Source organism: Somniosus microcephalus, chromosome 18 (assembly GCF_052327205.1).
Source record: "Somniosus microcephalus isolate GS21.2 chromosome 18, FLI_Smic_1.0, whole genome shotgun sequence".
Lineage (NCBI taxonomy): Eukaryota > Metazoa > Chordata > Chondrichthyes > Squaliformes > Somniosidae > Somniosus > Somniosus microcephalus.
Genome location: NC_141004.1, coordinates 56,587,779 through 56,609,703, shown reverse-complemented (window position 1 = coordinate 56,609,703; position 21,925 = coordinate 56,587,779). Strand labels below are relative to the sequence as shown.

Here is a 21,925-nt window from a genome sequence, read left to right as displayed (position 1 = left end):
ATTCGGCAAGAACTTATGGTAGTAGTTCACCAACCCGAGGAACGACCTCAGTTGCGACACATTTTCTGGTGCTGGAGCCTTGATTACAGCCTCAATCTTGTCCGGCGACTTATGCAACCCTTCCTCATCAATCATGTGGCCACAATACGAGATTTGTCTCCTGAAGAGCTCGCATTTGGGGCGGTTGGCTCGTAGCCCATATTCCTGTAATCTCGTGAGCACCTGCTCCAGGTTGGCAAGGTGTTCACTGTCATTTTCGCCCGAACTGGCAGTGCTTCGATAACTTGTGTAGTTCCGTAAGATAGTCAGCATTGCTCTCATCTTTGTGCTGGTTTATTTTATGGAACTTAAATCTTTCTGCTATCAGCAGCGGTGTAGGGTTTAGGTGTTCCTGTAAGATATTAACAATCTCTTCAAAACTTTTCTCCATTGGTTTAGCTGGGGTAATTAAATTCCGCAATAGGCCGTACGTTCTCGCGCCCATCAAATTTAATAATACCGACGCCGCCTTTCCATCGGCCACCTCATTTGCCTCGCAGTACACTTCAATTCTTTCCACATACGTGGTCCAGTCTTCTACCTCGTTGTCGAAAGCAATGATACTGCCACTCTTCGGCATCTTGAGTGATTTAAAATGGCGCCTCCCGCGCTTTTCCTTCTTCCCCAATGGAATAAAATGGCGCCTCCCGCGCTTTTCCTTCTTCCCCTTGCTGCCACGCTGCTCCTAGCGATCTGCAGGGTAATGGCGGCGACCCGCGGCTTTGATGCGTATCACTTTTCCTTTCCCTCGTTCTACCCTCTCCACGCTGCCCGGTTCTTGAGCAGCGACTGTGCGCTCCACCCTCTCTTCCTCCCGACGACGCTGCACGGCCCTTTTGCAGAGCCGCTCGATCGAGCCCGAGCCCGCCGCAGTCCGGAAGGGTCAGCGCACTACCTGCTACCTACCAGCACGACTTGCTGGAACACCTCGACTGGGGAGCCAGGCCCAGCTCTCCAGAGCCTCCCCTGCAACTCTCCGATGGATCCCTGGGCGGCTGCCCGCGGTCGACGCCCGCCGTTCTGACTTCGACCTCCAAGAAGCTTCTCTCCAGGGAAAAGATCCCCGTGAGGTGATGCAGTACTGCAGGTGAGTTCGAACCTGCCCGTCGCCAGTGTAGTGTCCGGGTATCAATAATACTCGGACTGCAGGAGAACAATAAAACAGGTATTTACTGAACAGAGGGGAACTCAAGACTGAAATACAGAAGCCTGCTATGGCTTTATATGCAGGGGTGGTCACTGCCGGTACTGCAGTATTGAATCAGTTCTTCTCTTAAAGGTACATGCACAACACCTCCATCTTCTGAATCTACTTTGGTATAGGTTAAAATGAAGAAAGGAAGGTTACCTAGACACAAAAGGCATCAAGGGGTCTGGGGAGAGAGCGGGAATATGGTTTTGAGATAGAGGATCAGCCATGATCATATTGAATGGCAGAGCAGGCATGAAAGGCCGAATGGCCGCTTCCTACTCCTATTTTTCTATGTGTCTACCTCATCGGTCCTTTTCATCAAATGATATGCATCCTTTACACACGATGTTGCTACCCAACCAATCCCTCGGGCCCTGCACAATAATAGTTTCTTTTGGGAGGGACGGGGAGGGGGGCTGGGCTTTTTAAGTTCATCAGTTGCACCTAGTTTGAAATGAATTGGTATCATGGTATCATCTGAAGCTTTGAAGGACACTGTGCATGAGGCCATGTGAGACACTATCTGCAGTGTTGTGATATTTTTAGATTCATGTTAAGCACGTGGTTTCTGCAGAACCAACCAGGATGCATATTAGCTAAGAATGAAGCAGATTATACCAAGTTAACATGATTCCAGTTTGATCTTTATGAAACTGAGGGTATGGCAACGTGTTGTAATTTGCATATGTTGATTATTTGCTGTGTCTTCTCACCCATTGCCAAATTTCCAACTTTAACAAGTGACAGACTTGTGGGTTGTCAAAGTCACTTGAAAAATTTAAACTCTGAATTAGTCTAGGGGTTGTTTCTTCACACAAAAAGAATATATCCCTAGCTGTCATCATTGTTTTATTACAGTGAAGAATTGTTAATGCTACATTGTTGTGGAATTGTGAGGCTGACTTGCCTTTTATTCTTTCAAGGTCACTGTTCAGCACCCACAAATAGTTTCCCTCCTATCTTTATGCCATGCTTCCATCCTCTACCCCCTGTTGCTTTTGGAATCTATTTCCTTTGTAATACTTCAACTGAATTGCATTTGAGTGTTAGTTGTCTAAGCACAGAAGCTCACAGGTCATATTCCTTTTCGATTGACACGCCAATAAGAATACAAAGTTAAAATTATATTTTATCAGGTGGCTAACCACGTCATCGACAACAGAAAATAGTACATCAATCACTTATTTGGTAAAAGTATTTTAATTTCAGCCCTGATCTTTCTCATGCAACAATAAACTCAATGATTTTCATTTACACCGGAATGGGGAAGGATTCTGTAACTTATGGTAACAGCATTTGGTTTATTCATCAAAATGCAATTAGAACAATCGTCCTGGCAGTGTTCTTAACACTTTATAGTCACTGGGCTATTGTTACCCCCTCCCCCCGCACCCTCACCGTCACTGTGAAGCCAGACAATGGATTGATTTTCTGGCGAGAGTTCAAGGTTTCATAAGCTTGAATTTAATTTTTGTAACTGTCTGAATTTTGCTTCACTTCAGCATTCCTGCATAAATTTTGTTTTGTTGTTTCTCGACACTACCTAAAACAACCCAAAAAAACTAATCTAGGCAGTTGTATACAGGAAAATGTTGCAGCTCTCCAGTTGCTAATACTGTACATGTAAAACATCAAATTGAAAAAACATAATCTCGAAGGTATCTGATGTTCATTCTGTGAGATCTGCTGTGATATGCAAATGTACTTTACACACATACGTGGATTTGCTAATTCATCTTTGAATCCAGCAGCTTAATAATATTTGACCTTGCATCGAGAGCATTTTTCCTGTTGTTTGCAGCTTATTTGTGCAGTCTGCAGAAGATGTGTTTGATAAATGAGCTAGATTATTAAGTCAAGGCTATAATTGTAATTTGACGACTAGTCCTCTGCAGTTGCAGTTTACTTCATTATCGTGCATTTATTTCATCTCCCACAGCGGAAACTTCTACTTCCAATACCTAATCCTCGCAGAACTAAATCTATGTACAGTGTAAGATTTTTTTTGTGAAATTGGGTTCTAGAATGGTGTGAGGGACTCCGGACCTTTGCAGACTCAGAAACTGAAGATATGCCTGTTAATTTAATACTAATCAACACTTGCTGCTGGATTGGTCTGCTTCTTTTTCCTTTTTATTAGTGGATGTGCATGTTTGTATTTTTTTTAAGGGTGGCCTGTTGCAACAGATCTATCTGTAAGACTTAATTGGGCTTTAGCTAGTGTCATGACTCGCTTAAATTGGCTTGTGCTTGCTGATGTTGATCTTCAGTTGGAAGTATCAGGATTAACTAAGAAATGTGCCATTGTCAAAACGATCAGTATGCTAACTGCTTATTTCCTCTTCTAGATTGAAAAAATAATGAGTTCCATTGATGCAGGGATTGACAGTGACTTCAGAAAAGAATGGCAGAATGCTTCAGGTAATTAGAGTGTGTAAATGTATATTAGCTATTTGGTTGAATAAGTTGGAATTTGCATAAAAGTCAATTCATATACTAGTGTTTAAACTTAAATTGAATTTCTTTACATGTGAGGTAACGACTAGTAATTACGCCTTGCGATTAAAGAAAAGTATTCACATCATTAGTTTAGAATAGCCTACATTTGCAAAGAAACCACTGAACATGGCATTATTTTTTGCCTGCTGGCTGTAACAATGCTTACGGTATGTTACATATTAAGATTAGGTGCAATACAAATAGGCTTTCATCTTGATTTGTGAATCTATATAAAGCTTGTTGAGAGTTTATTTTTTTTAATCCAAGATTGATCATTCCTGAAGAGAAGTTGGGAAGCTATGATTTTATGTAAATATCCATGACAGTCTGGACCAAGAAAGAGTTTAAAAACAATTTCATTGTCTTTTTACATTTATCTTTGGGTTTATGTTGAAAACAATTTAACTCTTAACCTGCTAAATTGAGACCAGAATTTTGAGGCTTTATGGAAAAATAACTTAAAGAAATTTTGTATTGCTGCTGGGGAGTTGAAAGGATGTTTAGACAACCTCAAAATGCTCCACTCGTGGCTTTACATGTGCCAGCATGTCATTGGTGACTGTGGAGCCCACTTGGAGTGCCAGAGGGGAAAAAGACCCCTGTATCCTGCACTTCTGAACTCTGTCGCAGGTCCTGCATACCATTCCTGGGACGGAGTTCACCGTTATAGTATGATATGGTAGTTGGGTTCCAACAAGTCTGCTGCCAATGGAAACCTATTAATATAAAAGTGCATTTAGTTGACTAAACCCAAGTTAAATTCAGACCAGTCTTTTGCTGTGCAAGTATTTGCAGATTATATGGTACCAAATGGGTATTGCACTCTACATCAGATACCTTGAATATTTTCTGGGGAGGGCAGGATTGTGAATTTATACCACTCTTGAGGGGGAAACTTCTATAATAGAATATTTTACAAAGTTTCTCTATACTGTGTGTTTCAGTCAAAAAGAAGTTGGTGAACACGTTACCAATCTTATGAAAATATTTTCTTAAGACAGTAATAACTTTTTGCATATTGTATAGTTGGTTGTCCTTGGGCTAGTATCCATTTGTTTCCATAGTGAACAATAGTTTCAACACTTAGCGTTAAATAGAATTAATTTGATTTCCACATCAAAGCAACCAGTGTTATATTTAATTTGGATTAGACCAATTAGTTTACTATTGTGAGGCGCTGTTTAAATGATTGCTGGGTTCTTTTGAACGTGAATTGAACTCTGATTATTTGGTGCATATATAAATGATGTCATAAACAGTGTGGCTAACAAGATGCATGTAAAATGTAAAAAAAAATTATAATAAAGGGTTGTATTCAGTGTCCAGCATTTGAAACCATATCCAGTTAAGGTGGCTTATTCGTAGTGCATTGAACGTTGGCTTAGGGTGGTTGGATGCAGAATTAATCCTGTGATTCCCAAAGTTAGAGTCACAGGTAGCTGTCACGGCATTAGTGGAAAGTGTTGAATGAAAGCAAGGAACATCTCCACATGGTGGCTGAACCACCTAGCAGTCCACTGCCTGAGACACCACCAGCAGAGTCCTCGGAGCAGATTGCTACTGTACTTTGGCTGGCGCATGTTACACGACAAGGATTTCATTGTGAGTCGGAGCTTTGTCTGAGTGAAGGGACGACCTTCAGCACCTGTTCCATCGAGTTTCCATCTCAGCCTTGTTGCACTGAAAAGTGCTTGGTGTGTCCCCACGGAGGGAGGGGAAATCAGAATGGGCATCTCCACTAGACGGCTATTAATCACTTCCTCGCAACTGCCTAAGGGTATTATCGGTGATGTCCTGTTGTATATAGAGGTTCAAGTCCTGGACCTGGAAATGGGGAGACTCAGGTGGAAGCATATAAAGACTTATTGTAGAGGGACATAATCTCAAAATGAAATTGGACCAAGAATGTTAGCCCTGTCCCCCTTCCCCTTTTCCTTCCCTCTTTTCCTTCCCTTTCCCCTCCTCCTTCCCTTTCCCCTCGCCCCTCCTTCCCTTTCCCCTCGCCCCTCCTTCCCTTTCCCCTCGCCCCTCCTTCCCTTTCCCCTCGCCCCTCCTTCCCTTTCCCCTCGCCCCTCCTTCCCTTTCCCCTCGCCCCTCCTTCCCTTTCCCCTCGCCCCTCCTTCCCTTTCCCCTCGCCCCTCCTTCCCTTTCCCCTCGCCCCGCCCCTCCCCGCCCGCCCCTCCTGCCCCCCTCCTGGCCCCCCCGCCCCTCCTGTCTTCTCACATCTGATGCATCCCTCCTCTCCTCTTCCTCCTCCCCTTCCCATCTTCTCCCCATCCCATCTCTGCTATCTTCCTCCTCCTCCCCATACTTCCCTGTTCTCTCTCTTTTACCCCTTTTCTGTATCTCATTACCCCCAGTCCAGTCAGAATTTAACAGACTTTAATAACTATGCAGCTCATTATGCAAATATGTCACCTTTTGTCTCGCAGTTTAGCAAAGATAAGCAAATTTATTGCATTCATGAGTTCACTTGCTTTAATTTGTATTCCTGAATTGTTGTATTTCCCTAGCGGATGGCAATTATGTACAAATAGATCAATCAGGTGGGGACAGCATCCAACTGATAGAAACAGGCTAGGGTTATGAAGGAAAATTTTCAGAATAAAGATTTGGATTTTAATTTTCTAAATCAAATCCCTTTGCTTCCTTCTGATGTCCACACTGAACACTACCAACCGTTAAGACTAATATCCATACCAGAAGTGCATGCTTATTGCCGCAGAGTGCAGAGTTTTCAGCGTTTTTTCGTTCCTCCTGAAGTTGCCTCATTTCTCCTGACAGTCGGTCGTAAGCTGCCCAGGCTATTGAATGGCTGATGGTGTATTCTAATCAGTGCTGTGTGCTAGGAGCTCAGAGGGGGAGGGGGGAAGATAGGGAGATAATAGTGTGAAGGGACCAAGCGAGGAGCTCAGCTGGCAGACAATGAACACTGCTGCAGCACCAAGAGCTGATCATTAATACGAGTTTGAGGCTCAGTTCCCCGCTGTATTATTAACAACATCAGAGTAGAGGCAGCAAGTGCAGCCGCTTGAGCTGACTTGAGTGCAGAAGCAGCAGCTCCCAGATGCTGCATACCACATACTTGATTCAAACAAGTTAACTAATGGGGACACCAGAGAGTCTGGGATATTTGACAACTACTCTGCATGACCATCACTATGGATTACTAAAATCTATGCAAAAACTGACACTGATATGCCTGCACGCTAATTAGGAACTCCGCAGGGTTTTAGAGCATTCTCTGGATTTGGTGCAACGGTGTGAGCTGCTACACTTGGGGGTATTTTGCTTGGACCAGTTGCCCCAGCACGTTGCGGAGGACCATGATGTGGCAGTGTCATATCTCCTCCTCGGAGTGCCGCTGTTATCGCCTCAATGGCTTTTCCTTGCTGAAGCGTTTGCCGATCAATCTCTCAACAGGTTCACGGATACTGGAGCAGAGTGTCGGGCAGTGGCTCGAGTCCATTGGGATGCAACAGTATGAAAGCAAGCTGGTGCTGAATGGGTTCGATGATGTGCGCTTCATGGTGAGTACACCCATCTATGCCTTCTTAGTCAATTCCAACCGTTTAACAGCTTCACTAGTTTATTTAATTTAAGCATATGTTATGCATTCCTGCCAAACATTCAAATCAATGATCAAAAGTAAAAGTTGCCAAGAAAGATTGAGTCTGATTAATCAGTTCAGAATCTTATCCCTTGGAAGACTGCAGTAATATTTTTGTACCACATTCAAAAATAATTAAACTAGCACATGAAAAGCTCATGGCGGACCAGTAAAGTAGTTCTCATTAGCTCTTACCAACTTACCCAGGTATCAGTGCTTTTTCTGACTATGGTGGATCATCTATTGGCTCTAGGAAAAGTTTGTTAAAAATGAGAAGTTGATGGTAACCAGATTCATTGCGCAGGGCTAGAATGTTCCCAATTTCTGAAGAGGTTAAACAAATAGACAGGTTTGATTTGTCTATGCCTCACTCTCATTGCTAACTATATGTGTGTCTCTTCCTCTCAAGAATATAATAATTTGGAAAAAAATGCAGTGAGTGTTTCTCGCTATACATTATATGCAATATAATGCTTTTCTCCATTTTAGATGGATTTGAAGTGTGGAGGCTTTTTGAAATGTGTATATTTCAAGTTTTCATTGTAAAAGAAAAAGTTTAAACTGAGCATAATTGCCAAATATTCTTTTTTTTTAATGTATGTAACCTTTAAAAAGGGCAATGCAGTCTTATTAACAGTTCTGAAATGCAGCAGAGCCTGAGGAAACGGACAAGGCCTCGGGTTTTGTTTGTAAAATAGCAATCTGATTCTATTTTAATTAGCATTAAAGTGTATTTGAGCAGCATACATAGTCCAAGTGCAACTACTGATATCTCTTTTCTCTTTGAGTTAGAATTTAATTTTTCTTCCACTGGATGCACAATTGTTACGGAACTAATCTGACTTTAAGCAATTGCAGTAGCACTGGTGCTTCGGGAATGAGGGTATTCTCTCAGGATGCTGGTGCTCTGAGACATGTATTAAAGGTAGTTTGTTTTGTAACATTGGTTTCCTGTCTAATGTGCTGCATAATTATGAGTTTTGATTCCAAAAATAAGATGACGCCTAAAATCAAGATATGCATTACACCATTCACATAACCATTCCATGAAAGGCACAGCCAAGGAAGAGTTAATCAGTAAGGACAGCATTTACCGGAAGTGTACAGTGCTCTATAATCCTTTATGCTGTCTGGGCCTTTATTGCAGTCACTAACTGCTTTACTGCTGGCGGTTATAACTCAGTTCAGTACAGCTGGTGACAGTTTGTGTGCAAGCTTCAAATGGTAAACTGAGCTCCAGCCTTCACACTAACACTGAGATCAGATTGGAATAACGTGTGTAGGAATTCTGACATTTGCTTCTATTGGAAATGAAGCTGCAGAGAGCCCCGCACTGTCACAGGTTCAATTTCAAAGTCTTACCAATGTAGTCTCTGCGGCCATTGAATTGGCATTTAACCTTGCTTTCTTTAGGATGTAGAAACATTCATCGTATTGTCTGGGCAGTTTCATGAGTCGAGATTTGTGGAGTGTTGTAGTTGTAACAGTAGCAGTTAACCAACAAAGTTCTTTATCTGGTCTAGGCATTAGTGAAGCCAGATTAAGAGACTTTGACCAAAGAGGAATGAATGCTAGCAAGAGTAAAAATGTCACTTTATTCTAAGAAAAATAACACTTTTGTGTGATCTGTTAACAGTCTTAACTTTTAAATGAATAGTTTTTGGTGATTTTTTTCATGCTCAAGGTGAGTGTTGGGAGGAATGTTCAGTTATTAGTTGATGTAAATCTTTTCCAGAATATTTATGAACAGAACAGGAAAACCCTCTGGCTGCAGTGAACAATGAGCAGTAAATTATGTGCCACTTCACTGGCCCTTCTGTTACACATTCAGATACTATTTCATTCATTCAAAAGATGTAGGTGGTTTAAGGATTGAAAATTGTAGATTTTTAAAAATTATTTCTTCATAGCTTATCAAATCTGATGCTTCCCTCATTGCCAAAGACTAAGAAGTTGAAAGTAATGAATTTTACCTTTGGTGTTGGACGTTTGGCTGCATGTTTTGTCGAGTTAATCTTAGGTTTTGACATTTTTTTATCATCCAGTAACCAAATGGATGTTGAAATTTAAGGTAATAAAACATACTACAATACTCATTAAAGGAGCTGCAGCTTGGATTGAATTTTAATATTTAAAACTAGTCTTTACTGAAGTGACAGATTATAAATTGGGGTTTTAGAAACAAATTTACAAAGTGTACATTTCTGTGTTCTATCTGAGTTATGTGCATTTATCTAGTAAGATACAGCAGCAGTCTTGCTCTGCATGCAGTATCAATGGTGTACAATATGCAACACTGGAATACTCGGTGGTGAATAGTTTGGTGGACCTTATTTGCTTACAGGGAATTAAGCTGTGTGAGTTACAGAAGTTGTTCTCGGGTGTAAACTGGCAATCCATTTGTTACCTGTTAAGTATTTGATTTGTACTACGTTTCTTCTTTCTTCCTCTCTTGAATATATTAGTTTATATGGGGTATGTGGTTCCACAAGCACTGACAGCCTCTCTGTAACTTTCATCAATTCCCACATAGGAAATTGGTCCACAAGGTTGGAACGCATGGCTTAGATAGTGTGTTTCTAAAATGGATTGAAAACTGGCTGAAGCAGAGGAAGCCAAGCTTGGTTGTACATGGAGCTGGATCAAGTAAGGATGTAGCTACTGGGGTGCCTCAGGCATCAGTGCTGGCACTGTTGCTGTTTACATTGTGCATAAATGACTTGGAATAGGGACAGAAACAAACCTCTCCAAGTTTGCAGATTATACCAAACTAGTGGGGACAGCAAACAACTGAAAACAGGCTGATCAAATACAAAAGAATGTGGATAGATTGGGCAGCTGGGTTGATGGATTGCAGATGTAATTTAATGTGGACAAATGCAAATCTAGGAAATTGGGAAAGGATCAGGAAGAATGGCTATATGAGTTAAACTGTACTATTCTACAGAACACAACACAGGAGAGGGATTCGGAGGTACTGGTGAATGGATCGCTGAAGCTATCAGCATAGTGTGCAACAGCAATAAAGAGAGCAAATAGGGTTTTGGGCTATATAGCCAGAGGGAAAGAGTACAAATCTCAGGAAGAGATTGAGTTTGTATAGAGCGCTGGTTCATCCTTAACTGTGTACAATTATGGTCACCGCATTATGAGAAAGACATCCAGGCATTGGAGAGGGTCTGGGTAAGGGCAACCGAATTGATACCTGGGATTAGATACATGAATATAAGAGAAGGCTGCAGAAACTGGGAATATGTACAGTGGAGAAGAGAAGGCTCAAGGATGATATTGAAGTAATCAAGATCCTAAAGGTTGTAGACAGATAAATGTCAATATGTTTAAGATAGTCAAAGCTTCTACCAGAGAGCGTAGCCTCATACTTCGATAAGGGTGGTGAATGTATGTAATTAATTGCCAAGAGGTAGTGGAGGCTTAATGCATCAGCAAATTTCAGAGTGTTGGGAGAGTGCCTGGAGAACAATTTGGTATTCCTGTGTTCAGCTGCTTGGAGGTGTGGAGAGTCACCTCCAATGTGCCAGCTTCTATTTAATGTGGTAACACAGTGAGAATATTTTGGGCCATAAGCTTGCTGTCTGGTTACTGTGTGACACAATAGTAGGTGTTTAAGATTCAGCATTTAACTTTTTTTTTAAATCATAGGAACACTAGAAACAATTAGATCATGGCCAATCTGCAGCTCAACTCCATTTGTCCGACTTTGCTCCTTTTACCTTGATACCCTTACTTAATAAAAGTCTATTGACCGCAGTCTTGAAAGCTCCAGTTCTCCTAACATCCACAGCCTTTTGGAGGACAGAGTTCCAGATTTCTACGATCTTGTGTGAAAACTGCTTACTGATTTCTCTCCTGAATGGCGTAGCTCCAATTTAAAGATTTTATGTCCTCCTCTTCTTGATTCCCCTACCAGAGGAAATTGTTTCTCTGTATCTACTCTATTAAATCCTTTTAACATTTCAGACACCTCGATCAGATCACTCCTCAATTTCTATACTCGAGGGAATACAACCCAAGTTTATGCAACCTGTCCTCATACTTTAACCCTCTAAGCCCTGGTATCATTCTGGTGAATCTGCACTGCATCCCCTCCAAGGCCAGTATATGCTTCATGAGATACATTGCCTTAAACTGAATGCAATGTTCCAGATGGGGTCTGACCAAAGCTGTATACAACTGAAGCATAACTTCCTCGCTCTTGTATTTCAGCCTCCTTGAGATAAAGGCCAACTTTCCATTAGCCTTATTGATGTTTTTTGTACCTGTCTACTAGCTTTTGATGATTTGTGTACTTGGACTCCCAAATCTCTCTGCTCCTCTATAGTTCCTCGTTTCTCACCATTTAGAAAATACTCTGATTTATCTATATTGAGTTCAAAGTGGATGACGTCACACTGACCCATATTGAACTCCACTTGCCATAGTTTTGCCCATTCACTTAATCTGTCAATGTCCCTTTGCAACTTCCTGCTCCCATCTGCATGTACTTTCCCTCCTAACTCAGTGTCATCTGAAAATTTGGATATAAAGCTCTCTATTCCTTCACCCGAGTCATTAATAAATGTGGTGAAAAATCGAGGCCCCAGAACAGATCCCTGGGGAAGACCACATCACCACTTGTGACGGGTTTGGATAGGCTAGACGGGGAAAGGCTGTTCCCACTAGTTGATGGTACAAGGACTAGGGGACACAGATTTAAGGTTTTGGGTAAGAGATGCAGGGGGCAATGTGAGGAAAAACTTTTTTACGCAGCGAGTGGTGATGACCTGCAATTCGCTGGCGGTGGAAGCAGAGACACTGAATGTTTTCAAGGGGAGACTGGATAGGCGCTTGAGGGAAATAAACTTGCAGGGCTACGGGGACAGAGCAGGGGAATAGGACTGACTGGATTGCTCTACAGAGAGCCAGCACGGATTCGATGGGCCGAATGGCGGCCTCCTGTGCCGTTATGACTCTGACATCCTGCCAATCAGAGTATGTGCCCTTTATCCTCTTTTATCCACGCCACCTCTTATGAAAGCACCAACCTCTGGCTGGAGCATGGTTTCCAGGTGTCAGTTATGGTGTCATGGCTAATGCGCAAAGACAGATTGTGAGCCTCGGCCGGCCATCTGGCTACAGATAGCTGTCATAGCCAAGTCTGATCCCAAATATGCTTCCAGCATGGATCATTGCATACACTGTGTAGTTGTAATGAGCCAAATGGATCTTGGATCTGATTTCAGGTCTATATTGAGTTGGTTGATATCAAGTTCCCGTTTCTGATTGCTGTTTAGTGATCCTTGCTGAAAGTACGCTTGCATTGATGTTGAGTGAGGATGGAATCATGCTTGGCTGTGATCCTTTGCAGCCAGCTGTCCTGCCACATGCGATGTGGCACCATAGATGGCATCTGTGAAACTAGAATTTACTAAATTGTGATGCCCTCTAAGTTTGAATAGGCTGCTGTATTCAGTGGCCACCTGGGTGAGCTATCGGAGTGACTCAGCATGAGTTATTAGCTTCAGGAGATGAGAGGAGAAAAAGGTAAGAGAATAAACTACCTCAGGACTTGCACAGCTAAAGATCTGGAACTGCTTTCCTACTCCTCAAAACTACTTCAGTCATATCTTATTTTAACATGATAGCAAAATATTGCAGATGTTGGAAATCCGAAATAACAACAGAAAATGCTGGAAAAACTCAGCAGGTCAGGCAACATCCGTGGAGAGAAGTTTGAGTTGACGATTCAGGTCGAACCCTTCTTCAAAACTGGAAAGAAAAGAAAATAGATCAAAGGCAGGGCTGCGATCGGAGAAAAGAAGTGAAAGAGACAAAAGAAGTAGAAGAGACAATAAAAGGTGTTCGAAGCCAGACGAGATGGTAATAGGCTGAGATTAGGTGTGAAGTGTACTGGCAGGGCAAGAGATAGCTGCCAGGTGGGAGAGTGAAACAAAAGGAAAGGGGGGGGGGGGGGGGGGGAAAGGAGTGGAAAAATTACAGGTAAAAAATTAATAGGGGCCGAGGTTATGAAGAAGGGTTCTTTCCAGTTTTGAAGAAGGGTTCGACCCAAAACGTCAACTCAAATTTCTCTCCACGGATGTTGCCTGACCTGCTGAGTTTTTCCAGCATTTTCTGTTATTTCTTATTTTAACATGTCTAGCTCCCTGAAGTTGACATGGTAAATATTACAACATGTAAATACATACCAGAATCAGGAAGCTGGTGAAGGAACTCCAACATGGAATAAGTTCCTCTTGGAAGAACTACTATATATCAGCTTATGTTGTGATATATTTGTACAGTTGTTCGCACAATCAATGGGCAAGGTACTGTACAGTGAATTGATCCCAATTGTGACTGACATTCACACCAGCAGTGCTTATTATTTTTCTGATTGCATATTCCATTTCCCAAATTCCATATTCTGCAGCTTCCCATTGGATGACATTCCTTTATTCAGCCATTCCATGAGTGATATAAAGCTGCATCAGCCACACCAGGGTCTCCAGAGATGTGGTGCCTAAGTTGTTACACATAAGTTAGCTTTTTTTATCCAGCACAAATATATTTTGGGATTTCTACCATTATGTTGCAAGAAAGCTCAGAAGCTTGGATGTTAACCAAATAAAAATATATTACATAAAAAAACTACTATTTGTACGCTAATATTCAAATATGTCGACCATGCGGAAGACAAAAATAACTTCTTAATCCATACCCTTCAACAAACAAAAATGTTGGGATTGAGGTACAAGAAATGGGTTGGATGCACCTAAGATAAGAAGAAGCCTCATAGAATGGTACAGCACAGAAGGAGGCCATTAAGCCCATCGAGCCTCTTCTGGCTCTTTGAAAGAGCTATCCAATTAGTCCCACTCCCATTCTCCTTCCCCATAGCCCTGCAAATTTTTCCTTTTCAAGTATTTATCCAATTCCCTTTTGAAAGTTCTTCGACCACCCTTTAAGGCAGTGCATTCCAGATCGTAACAACTCGCTGTGTAAACATGTTTTTCCTCATGTCGCCTCTCGATCTTTAGCTAATTACAGGAAACTCTTTTTTTTTTTATCCGGGACCGGCGTGGTGCCAGTTGATCAAAAAGTTCGATTACAGAGAGGTATAATTACCAAGGTACGAGAGCCCCGTACACGGCCACAGGTGCAGGAGCCCTGGTTACACGGCAATTGTGCAGGAACCCCGGTTGCACGGCCACGGGTGCAGGAGTCCCTGTTGCACGGCCACAGGTGCAGGAGTCCCGGTTGCACGGCCACAGGTGCAGGAGTCCCGGTTGCACGGCCACAGGTGCAGGAGTCCCGGTTGCACGGCCACAGGTGCAGGAGTCCCGGTTGCACGGCCACAGGTGCAGGAGTCCCGGTTGCACGGCCACTAATATATAGTAAAACTTACCAGGATCTGCTCCTGAATTTTGCCGGTTAAGAGAGATTTCTGGATATTTAGGTGTCGGTTAAAAGAGAGTTTCCTGTATCTTAAATCTGTGTCCTCTGGTTACCGAACTTTCTACCAGTGGAAATGGTTTCTCATTTACTCTTATCAAAACCCATCAAGATTTTGAACACCTCTATCAGATCTCCCCTTAACCTTCTTTGCTCTAAGGAGAGCAACCCCAGTCTCTCTAGTCTTTCCACATAATTGAAGTCTTTCATCCCTGGTACCATTCAAGTAAATATCCTCTGTACCTTCTCCAAGGCCTTGACATCCTTCCTAAAGTGTGGTGCCCAGAGTTGGCCACAATACTCCAGCTTGGGCCTAACCAGTATTTTATAAAGGTTTAGCATAACTTCTGTGCTTTTATACTCTATACCTCAATTTATATGCCTTTTTAAAAGCCTTCTCAACTTATCCTGCCACCTTCAAAGATTTGTGTACATACACCCCCAGGTGTCTCTGTTCTTGCACCCCCTTTAAAATTGTACCATTTAATTTATATTGCCTTTCCTCATCCTTCCTACCAAAATGAATCACTTCACACTGCTCTGCATTAAATTTAATCTGCCATGTGTCCGCCTATTCTACCAGCCTGAAGTCTGTTACTATCCCTCTCACTGTTTACTACATTTCCGAGTTTCATTTCATCTGCAAACTTTGACATTTTTCCCTATATACCCAAGTCGAAGTCATTAATATATATCAAAAAGAGCAGTGATCCCAACATTGACTGCTGGGGGACACCACGGCAACTTCTCTCCGGTCTGAAATACAACCATTCACCACTACTCTCTGCTTTCTGTCCCTTAGCCAGTTTCGTATCCATGCAGCTACTGCCCCTTTAATACCACGGGCTTCAATTTTGCTAACAAGTCTACTATGTGGTACTTTATCAGACACCTTTTGAAAGTCCATATACACAACATCAACCGCACAATCCTCGTCAAAATCTCTCCGTCATTTAATCAGAGAACTCAATTAAGTTAGCCAAACACGATGTGTAGTTATTTGGATGGTTTGCCAAAGAATGTTCCATTTTGTCATTTAAGAGGGAGCAGATCGCTTTGTGAGCTAAGCTGTACCATGTAAAGGGAAATTACTGCATGCTTTTCCTTAAATAAAGAGAAAATTATTGGTCATACTTTTTTATTCCATTCAGATAATTCTTAGAAAAATTCTAAATAATTTAGATCAGGTATGCTTACAAGAATACTGTTGTGTGAAGCTGTAATAGTGAATTTTATACATCAGTACTCCTTGGTGAGACTTTGCTTTGTGAGATTCTGCTATATTGGCCCGGATATTCCGATCCTTACGGGTGTGTACACGCTGTGTATCCACCCGTAGGGACATCGGAAATGCCGGTTTCAGGCATGCACAGCGCATGCAGTGAAAACCGGCATTTCCGATTTGTCAAGAATGCTCTTAACAGATCCTCCAGCTGCCCGGGAGAAGGGCCTCTGCGGGCGGATAGTTCTGCTTTTTGGAGACCCTCCGCCCGCAGAAAACCCTTACACCTGCTTTTGCCAGGCATAAGAATTGTAAGGCCTGCTTTTACCAGGATAAGAGTTTAAAAAAAAAATTAAAAAAAAGTTTTTAAAAATTTCACTGATTTATCATTTAAAAATACTTTAAAAAAGGTAAGTTTATTTTTAGCCCTGTAAATTTTTTTTTTTTTTTTTCAAAAAATTAAATTTTTGTTTAAAATACTTAATTTATTGTAATTTCAAGTCATTTTAAAAATGTGATTTTTAAAAAATTTATTTAAAGTTTTACTATTTTTTCATTGATCTCCATTCATATGGAGGTTTTCCTGTCAAGTATATGAAGGGAGATTCCGTTCTGTGATTGGATCCCCATGGCCCACGTGATCCCAGGGACGCTATGAACTACATGCACCCCTGGGATACGTGGGCCCTGCGCACTTCAAGTTTGGTGAGGCCCAGGAGCAGAAGCATGACCTGGGTGTCCTTGTGCACCAGTCGCTGAAGGTAAGCATGCAGGTGCAGCAGGCAGTGAAGAAGGCAAATGTTATGTTGGCCTTCATAGCAAAAGGGTTTGAGTACAGGAGCAAGGATGTCCTGCTGCAGTTGTACAGGGCCTTGGTGAGCCCACACCTTGAGTATTGAGTGCAGTTTTGGTCACCTTATCTGAGGAAGGATGTTCTTGCCATGGAAGGAGTTCAGCGAAGATTCACAAGGCTGATCCCTGGGATGGCAGGAATGACGTATGAGGAGAGATTGGGTCGATTGGGCTTATACTCGCTGGAGTTTAGAAGAATGAGGGGGGATCTCATCGAAACTTATAAAATTCTGACAGGTCTGGACAAACTAGATGCAGGTAGAATGTTCCCGATGGCCGGAGAGTCCAGAACCAGGGGTCATAGTCTAAGGATAAGGGGTAAGCCATTTAGGACAGATGAGGAAGAATTTCTTCACCCAGAGAGTGGTGAACCTGTGGAATTCTCTACCACAGATGGCGGTTGAGGCCAAGTCTTCAAATATATTCAAGAAGGAGTTAGATATATTTCTTAGAGCTAAAGGTATCAAGGGATATGGGGAGAAGGCAGGTACGGGGTACTGAGTTTGGATGATCAGCCATGATCTCATCGAATGGCGGAGCAGGCTCGAGGGGCCGAATGGCCTACTCCTGCTCCTATCTTCTATGTTTCTATGTGCGCCCCGGGAGCCCTCAGGTAAGGGTGCAGATCGCAGGCCTCCGCACGTGGGAGGCCTGCAATCGGAAAACACGGGCCAATATATTTTGGAGCACTGTTAACATATAATAATTTATAAAAGGCTTTAAACCTTGACTTTATTTTATTTTTCTTTGGTTGGCTGGCGCTCATCTACTTTATGGTTTATAGTCTTGGTACCGAGAAACCTCTCTGTTCCTCTTCTCATGTATTTGTTCCATTTTGACCCCATGGCAGAACATTGACTCAGATGCTTGTTTTCCTTTGCTGCTTTGTGGAGGGATGCAGACAACGCTTGAAAGGAGTGCAGCTAAAATAATTATTTCAGACTATAATTCCAAAATAAAGGATTTGTACATTCTGTATCTTACAGGTACATAAATAGTGATTAAATGTTCCCATGCTCTCCTCAAAGGCTGTGTGCCCACACATTTCTGATTTAACAAGATTGTGTTTTACAGCATTGTTAGTTAAACTTGTAACTGAGTATGTTATGCAGTGAAAATTAGAAGTCATATTGTGGAGCATAATAACCATTGCTCCAAGTCCTGCAGCATTGAGGTGTACAGAAAGAGAATATATAGTTTCCAATATTTTACAACCTTGTTAATTATGTTTCATAACATGTAAAAGTTTGTGTTTTTTGTTCAAATTTTGTTCAACTTTTGCCATAGTAGGGAGATTAATACTAGTAACATCAGGTACAATTTGATCCAGGAGCCACTGCAACTCACCATGGCAACCCCAGTGGTATTAAAATAAATACCCCAATTACCTATCCTGATATATCTGTGTTAAAAAAAAAAAATTAAACTTGTTCAGGTGTATATAGTTTAAGCTGTTGCCTCAAGAGTTGAACTGCTGATTGGAACTGGCACTATTGAAGTCTTTCCAAGTCTGGGTGGCAAAAGATGATGTTTAAGCTTTTTAGCCTACCAGCACTTCTCTGGCCCCTCGTCTAAAATAATAATGTACCCAGGAAACTTTTTTTATCTGGCACCAACGGGACTGGCGTTGTGCCGGTTTATCAAAAAGTCCGGATTACAGAGAGGTATAGTAAAAGGTACGAGAGCCCCGTACACGGCCACAGATCCAGGCGTCCCTGTTGCATGGCAGCAGGTGCAGGAACCCCAGTTACACGGCCACAGATCCAGGAACGGCCACGAATATGAAGTAAAACTTACCTGAACCTACTCCTGAATTTTGCCGGTTAACAGAGATTTCCAGTTATTTAGGTGCCGGTAAATCGAGAGTTTCCTGCATTTGAGCTTTCAGTGAAGCAGCACATGCAATCATCATGGAATATAAGGGGAGGTTGCCAGGAGTCCAAGACGTTTATCCAGAAACTGTGCCTATAATAAGATATGAGAGGAGTTTGTATTAATATTAAGACTCGAAAATGGGGATAACATAGGACTTGAGCCTGGAGTACAGGCCTGGAGAAACCTTTTTTTGTTTGGGCCCCTGATATAGCCATTTAAAAAAAAAAAAAAACAGGGTTCTCAGTTTGTGTGTTTTATATATTGATAAATGTAAGAAGTCACACAACACCAGGTTATAGTCCAACAGCTTTATTTGAAATCACAAGCTTTCGGAGCGCTGCTCCTTCGTCAGGTGAAGTGGAGAAATGCATAAAGACACAGCTTATATAGTCAGAGAATAATGTCAGATGTTTACAGGTAATCTTGCCAACTGCCTTGGCAAGATTACCTGTAAACATCTGACATTATTCTCTGACTATATAAGCTGTGTCTTTATGCATTTCTCCACTTCACCTGACGAAGGAGCAGCGCTCCGAAAGCTTGTGATTTCAAATAAAGCTGTTGGACTATAACCTGGTGTTGTGTGACTTCTTACATTTGTCCACCCCAGTCCAACTCCGGCATCTCCACACCATTATATATTGATAATATTGAAAGAAAAAAGACTCATCGTTTGTGTTTCACATGTAATGAATTATTTTGAACTGCAATGACTGTTATATAGCCAAATAAAGCAGCTGTTTTGCACACAGCAAGACCCCACAAACAACAACAAGATGAATGATCAGCGAATGTACTTTTTAGTTGTGTTTACCGAGGGAGGAATGTTGGCCTGTTCATTGGGAGAATGCTCTGCTTTTCTTTGAATAGTGGCAATATTCCAGTCAAGAGTCAGCTTAGCTAAGGAGCTCACACTCCTGGTATGCAGCTTAAACACACAACCTCCTGAGCCAGAACTCTAAGATTCGCGAAATTTTCATTAAATAATCACGTAGGAAAATAGGGTTAATAAAACAGCTTTATTGACCAAAAGAAGCTTTTACAGAGAAACCTTTGATAAAAGGGCACACAAAATGGCCGCCAGACCTCGTGACCAGCTTCTGGGACCATTTGCATTTCTGTTACTGCAAGCCAGACAGGCTTGTGGATTGAGGACATTAAAAGCCCGCGAAAACCAGTTTCGGGAAGCCGAAACTCATGGAACTGAGTATACATATTGATCAGATTATAAGTACAGGACAGATTTGGGTGACAGGATGAGACCCATCAAGAAATGGGCGGACAATTGAACGAACGCTTAAGCCCATTACACTGTACAAAGAGAAGCCGTTTAACAGCCATCCAGGGCAATCTCCAGACCGATTAATATACAAACCGAGTTACGGTGACAAAGCAAAGACATTATCGGCCCAGGAAGGCCAGTTCAGCTATCACCGACTCCCGTTATGAAGACAAAACACCCCTGCAGAGAGTTCTGCCCGCCAAAATTATTACAAAGACAGGACTATGATTTGGCGGGAGATAAGAATGTTCCAAAAAGTATAACTGTGGATTAAGTAAAGTCCATCAGTGAGTTCTCCATCGGTACGCTTCGGGACAGACTCCATCGGAACCAAGCAGCACTTCGGTTCGGACCGTGTTCGGCCAGGCAAGGCCTGGCCACGACGAAAGGACGACGAGAAGATTTCGGCTTGGAAGCCAGCTCGGCCAGGCAAGGCCCGGCCACGACGGGAAGACGACGAGGGAGGCCCGGGTACTTTTGTCGGGAGATCATCGACGACCCAGGCCGGAGAAGAAGACCCTCAGGGCCCAGGTACTCCAATCAGAAGGACAATCATGACTGTATAAAGTGTCATTTTGGGGCCCGGTACTCCAGTTCTTCAGCATCATATCGGCGAGCGCTCATCGCAGGAGAACCAAGAGGAAAACAAGCTGCGCCAGAAGCTTCCAAACCCACGTGACGACGGAAAGCTGTGTCGAAAGGCTGCAAAGCCCTTTTCGCAATTCTTAAAGTGGTGAGCATGATCCAGAGTCCCTCAAATCGAAACTTAGTTAGGTCTAGGGGAGGGGGTTAAGGGTAATTGTAATGTGTTGCCCCTTTTACGATGTGCCGTGTGTTCCCCATTTCCATAGAGTTAAGTTTATAGATGTGTGCATGCTTGTAGTTGCTTTAATCTGTGCATATGACATGTATTTTATAATGCTGCAAACTGTTCAATAAAGGCATCCATTTCGTGCTATTCGACCTGGTCTATTGAGTTTTTTCTGCACTACAGCTCCCTGCACCTAAGTCCAAGGTCGAGAACCGTAGGGGCGAGTGGGTCGAACCACTCACAGGTAATTATTGCAAGAAGCCTGGCAGGAGACCAGAACAAGCAAGAGAAACCCCCTACAGAACAAGAGTGCAATGAACCAAGATGACAGACTTGGACACTTTGAAAAATTGCAGCAAATTAATGTACAGTGCAGTGTGAACAGAGTGTTTGATAAATGTAAATGAAAACTGATTTTAACAATTTCTTGAATAATCTAGCAAGTGCTGTAAAACAAAACAAATTATGCCCATCACATTCCTGGATCATGCCTTTGCAGATTAGTCAAAGCAAGAAAATGTGTTGTCAACATTTGCTGAAGTTTTCTTGTACACATTGAGAGGCACAGTGAATTACCAGACAGATGGAAGCAGAATGTTTGTCACAAATAATTCAGTCACTGCCAGAGAGGGACATGAATCAGACAGATAGATCTTTAACCAGTGTAATACTGAGTGACGTTACCAGGAATGCCAATGGGAAACAATGCATTATATGCACTACTCCTGATTTTAATGTGCTTTGTTGGAGAATTGACTCTATTATGATGGTATTGGCTGTTCCCTCCTGATACTTTCATGTTCCCTTTTTGTGCTGCTATATAGGATCAACTAAAGCGCATAAAATGCTCATTTTTGAAGAACTGTGAACATAGCATTTATATAGCGCCTTTCACATCGAGCATCTCAACGCTTCACATATAATAAAAGTAGAGTAAATAATAAATGGTTTCTTCAAATGTATTTTGTCAGACTAGATTTCTTGCCATCATGATGCTATAGTATGTTTGGAAGTAAAATGTAGACCGGGAATGTTTAGCAAGTTATTGTACTGTCCCTCTCCCTCTTTCTCTGTCTCAGCGTTTATCCCAACCA

At 42.2% G+C, this 21,925-nt stretch overlaps 1 protein-coding gene across 13 annotated transcripts in view; it reads left to right on the top strand.

The window, feature by feature from the left end:
• anks1ab (ankyrin repeat and sterile alpha motif domain containing 1Ab) overlaps nt 1–21,925 on the top strand; it is a 440,627-nt gene that overhangs the window by 277,481 nt on the left and 141,221 nt on the right. For 11 of the 13 annotated variants that reach the window (XM_086011497.1, XM_086011499.1, XM_086011495.1 and 8 more), the window contains 3 exons: nt 3,171–3,224; nt 3,580–3,652; nt 7,154–7,260. In XM_086011497.1, coding sequence (XP_085867623.1) covers nt 3,171–3,224; nt 3,580–3,652; nt 7,154–7,260 — 234 coding nt within the window. The remainder of the gene's footprint in view (nt 1–3,170; nt 3,225–3,579; nt 3,653–7,153; nt 7,261–21,925) is intronic. The other 2 variants (XM_086011496.1, XM_086011506.1) reach the window with 1 other exon arrangement.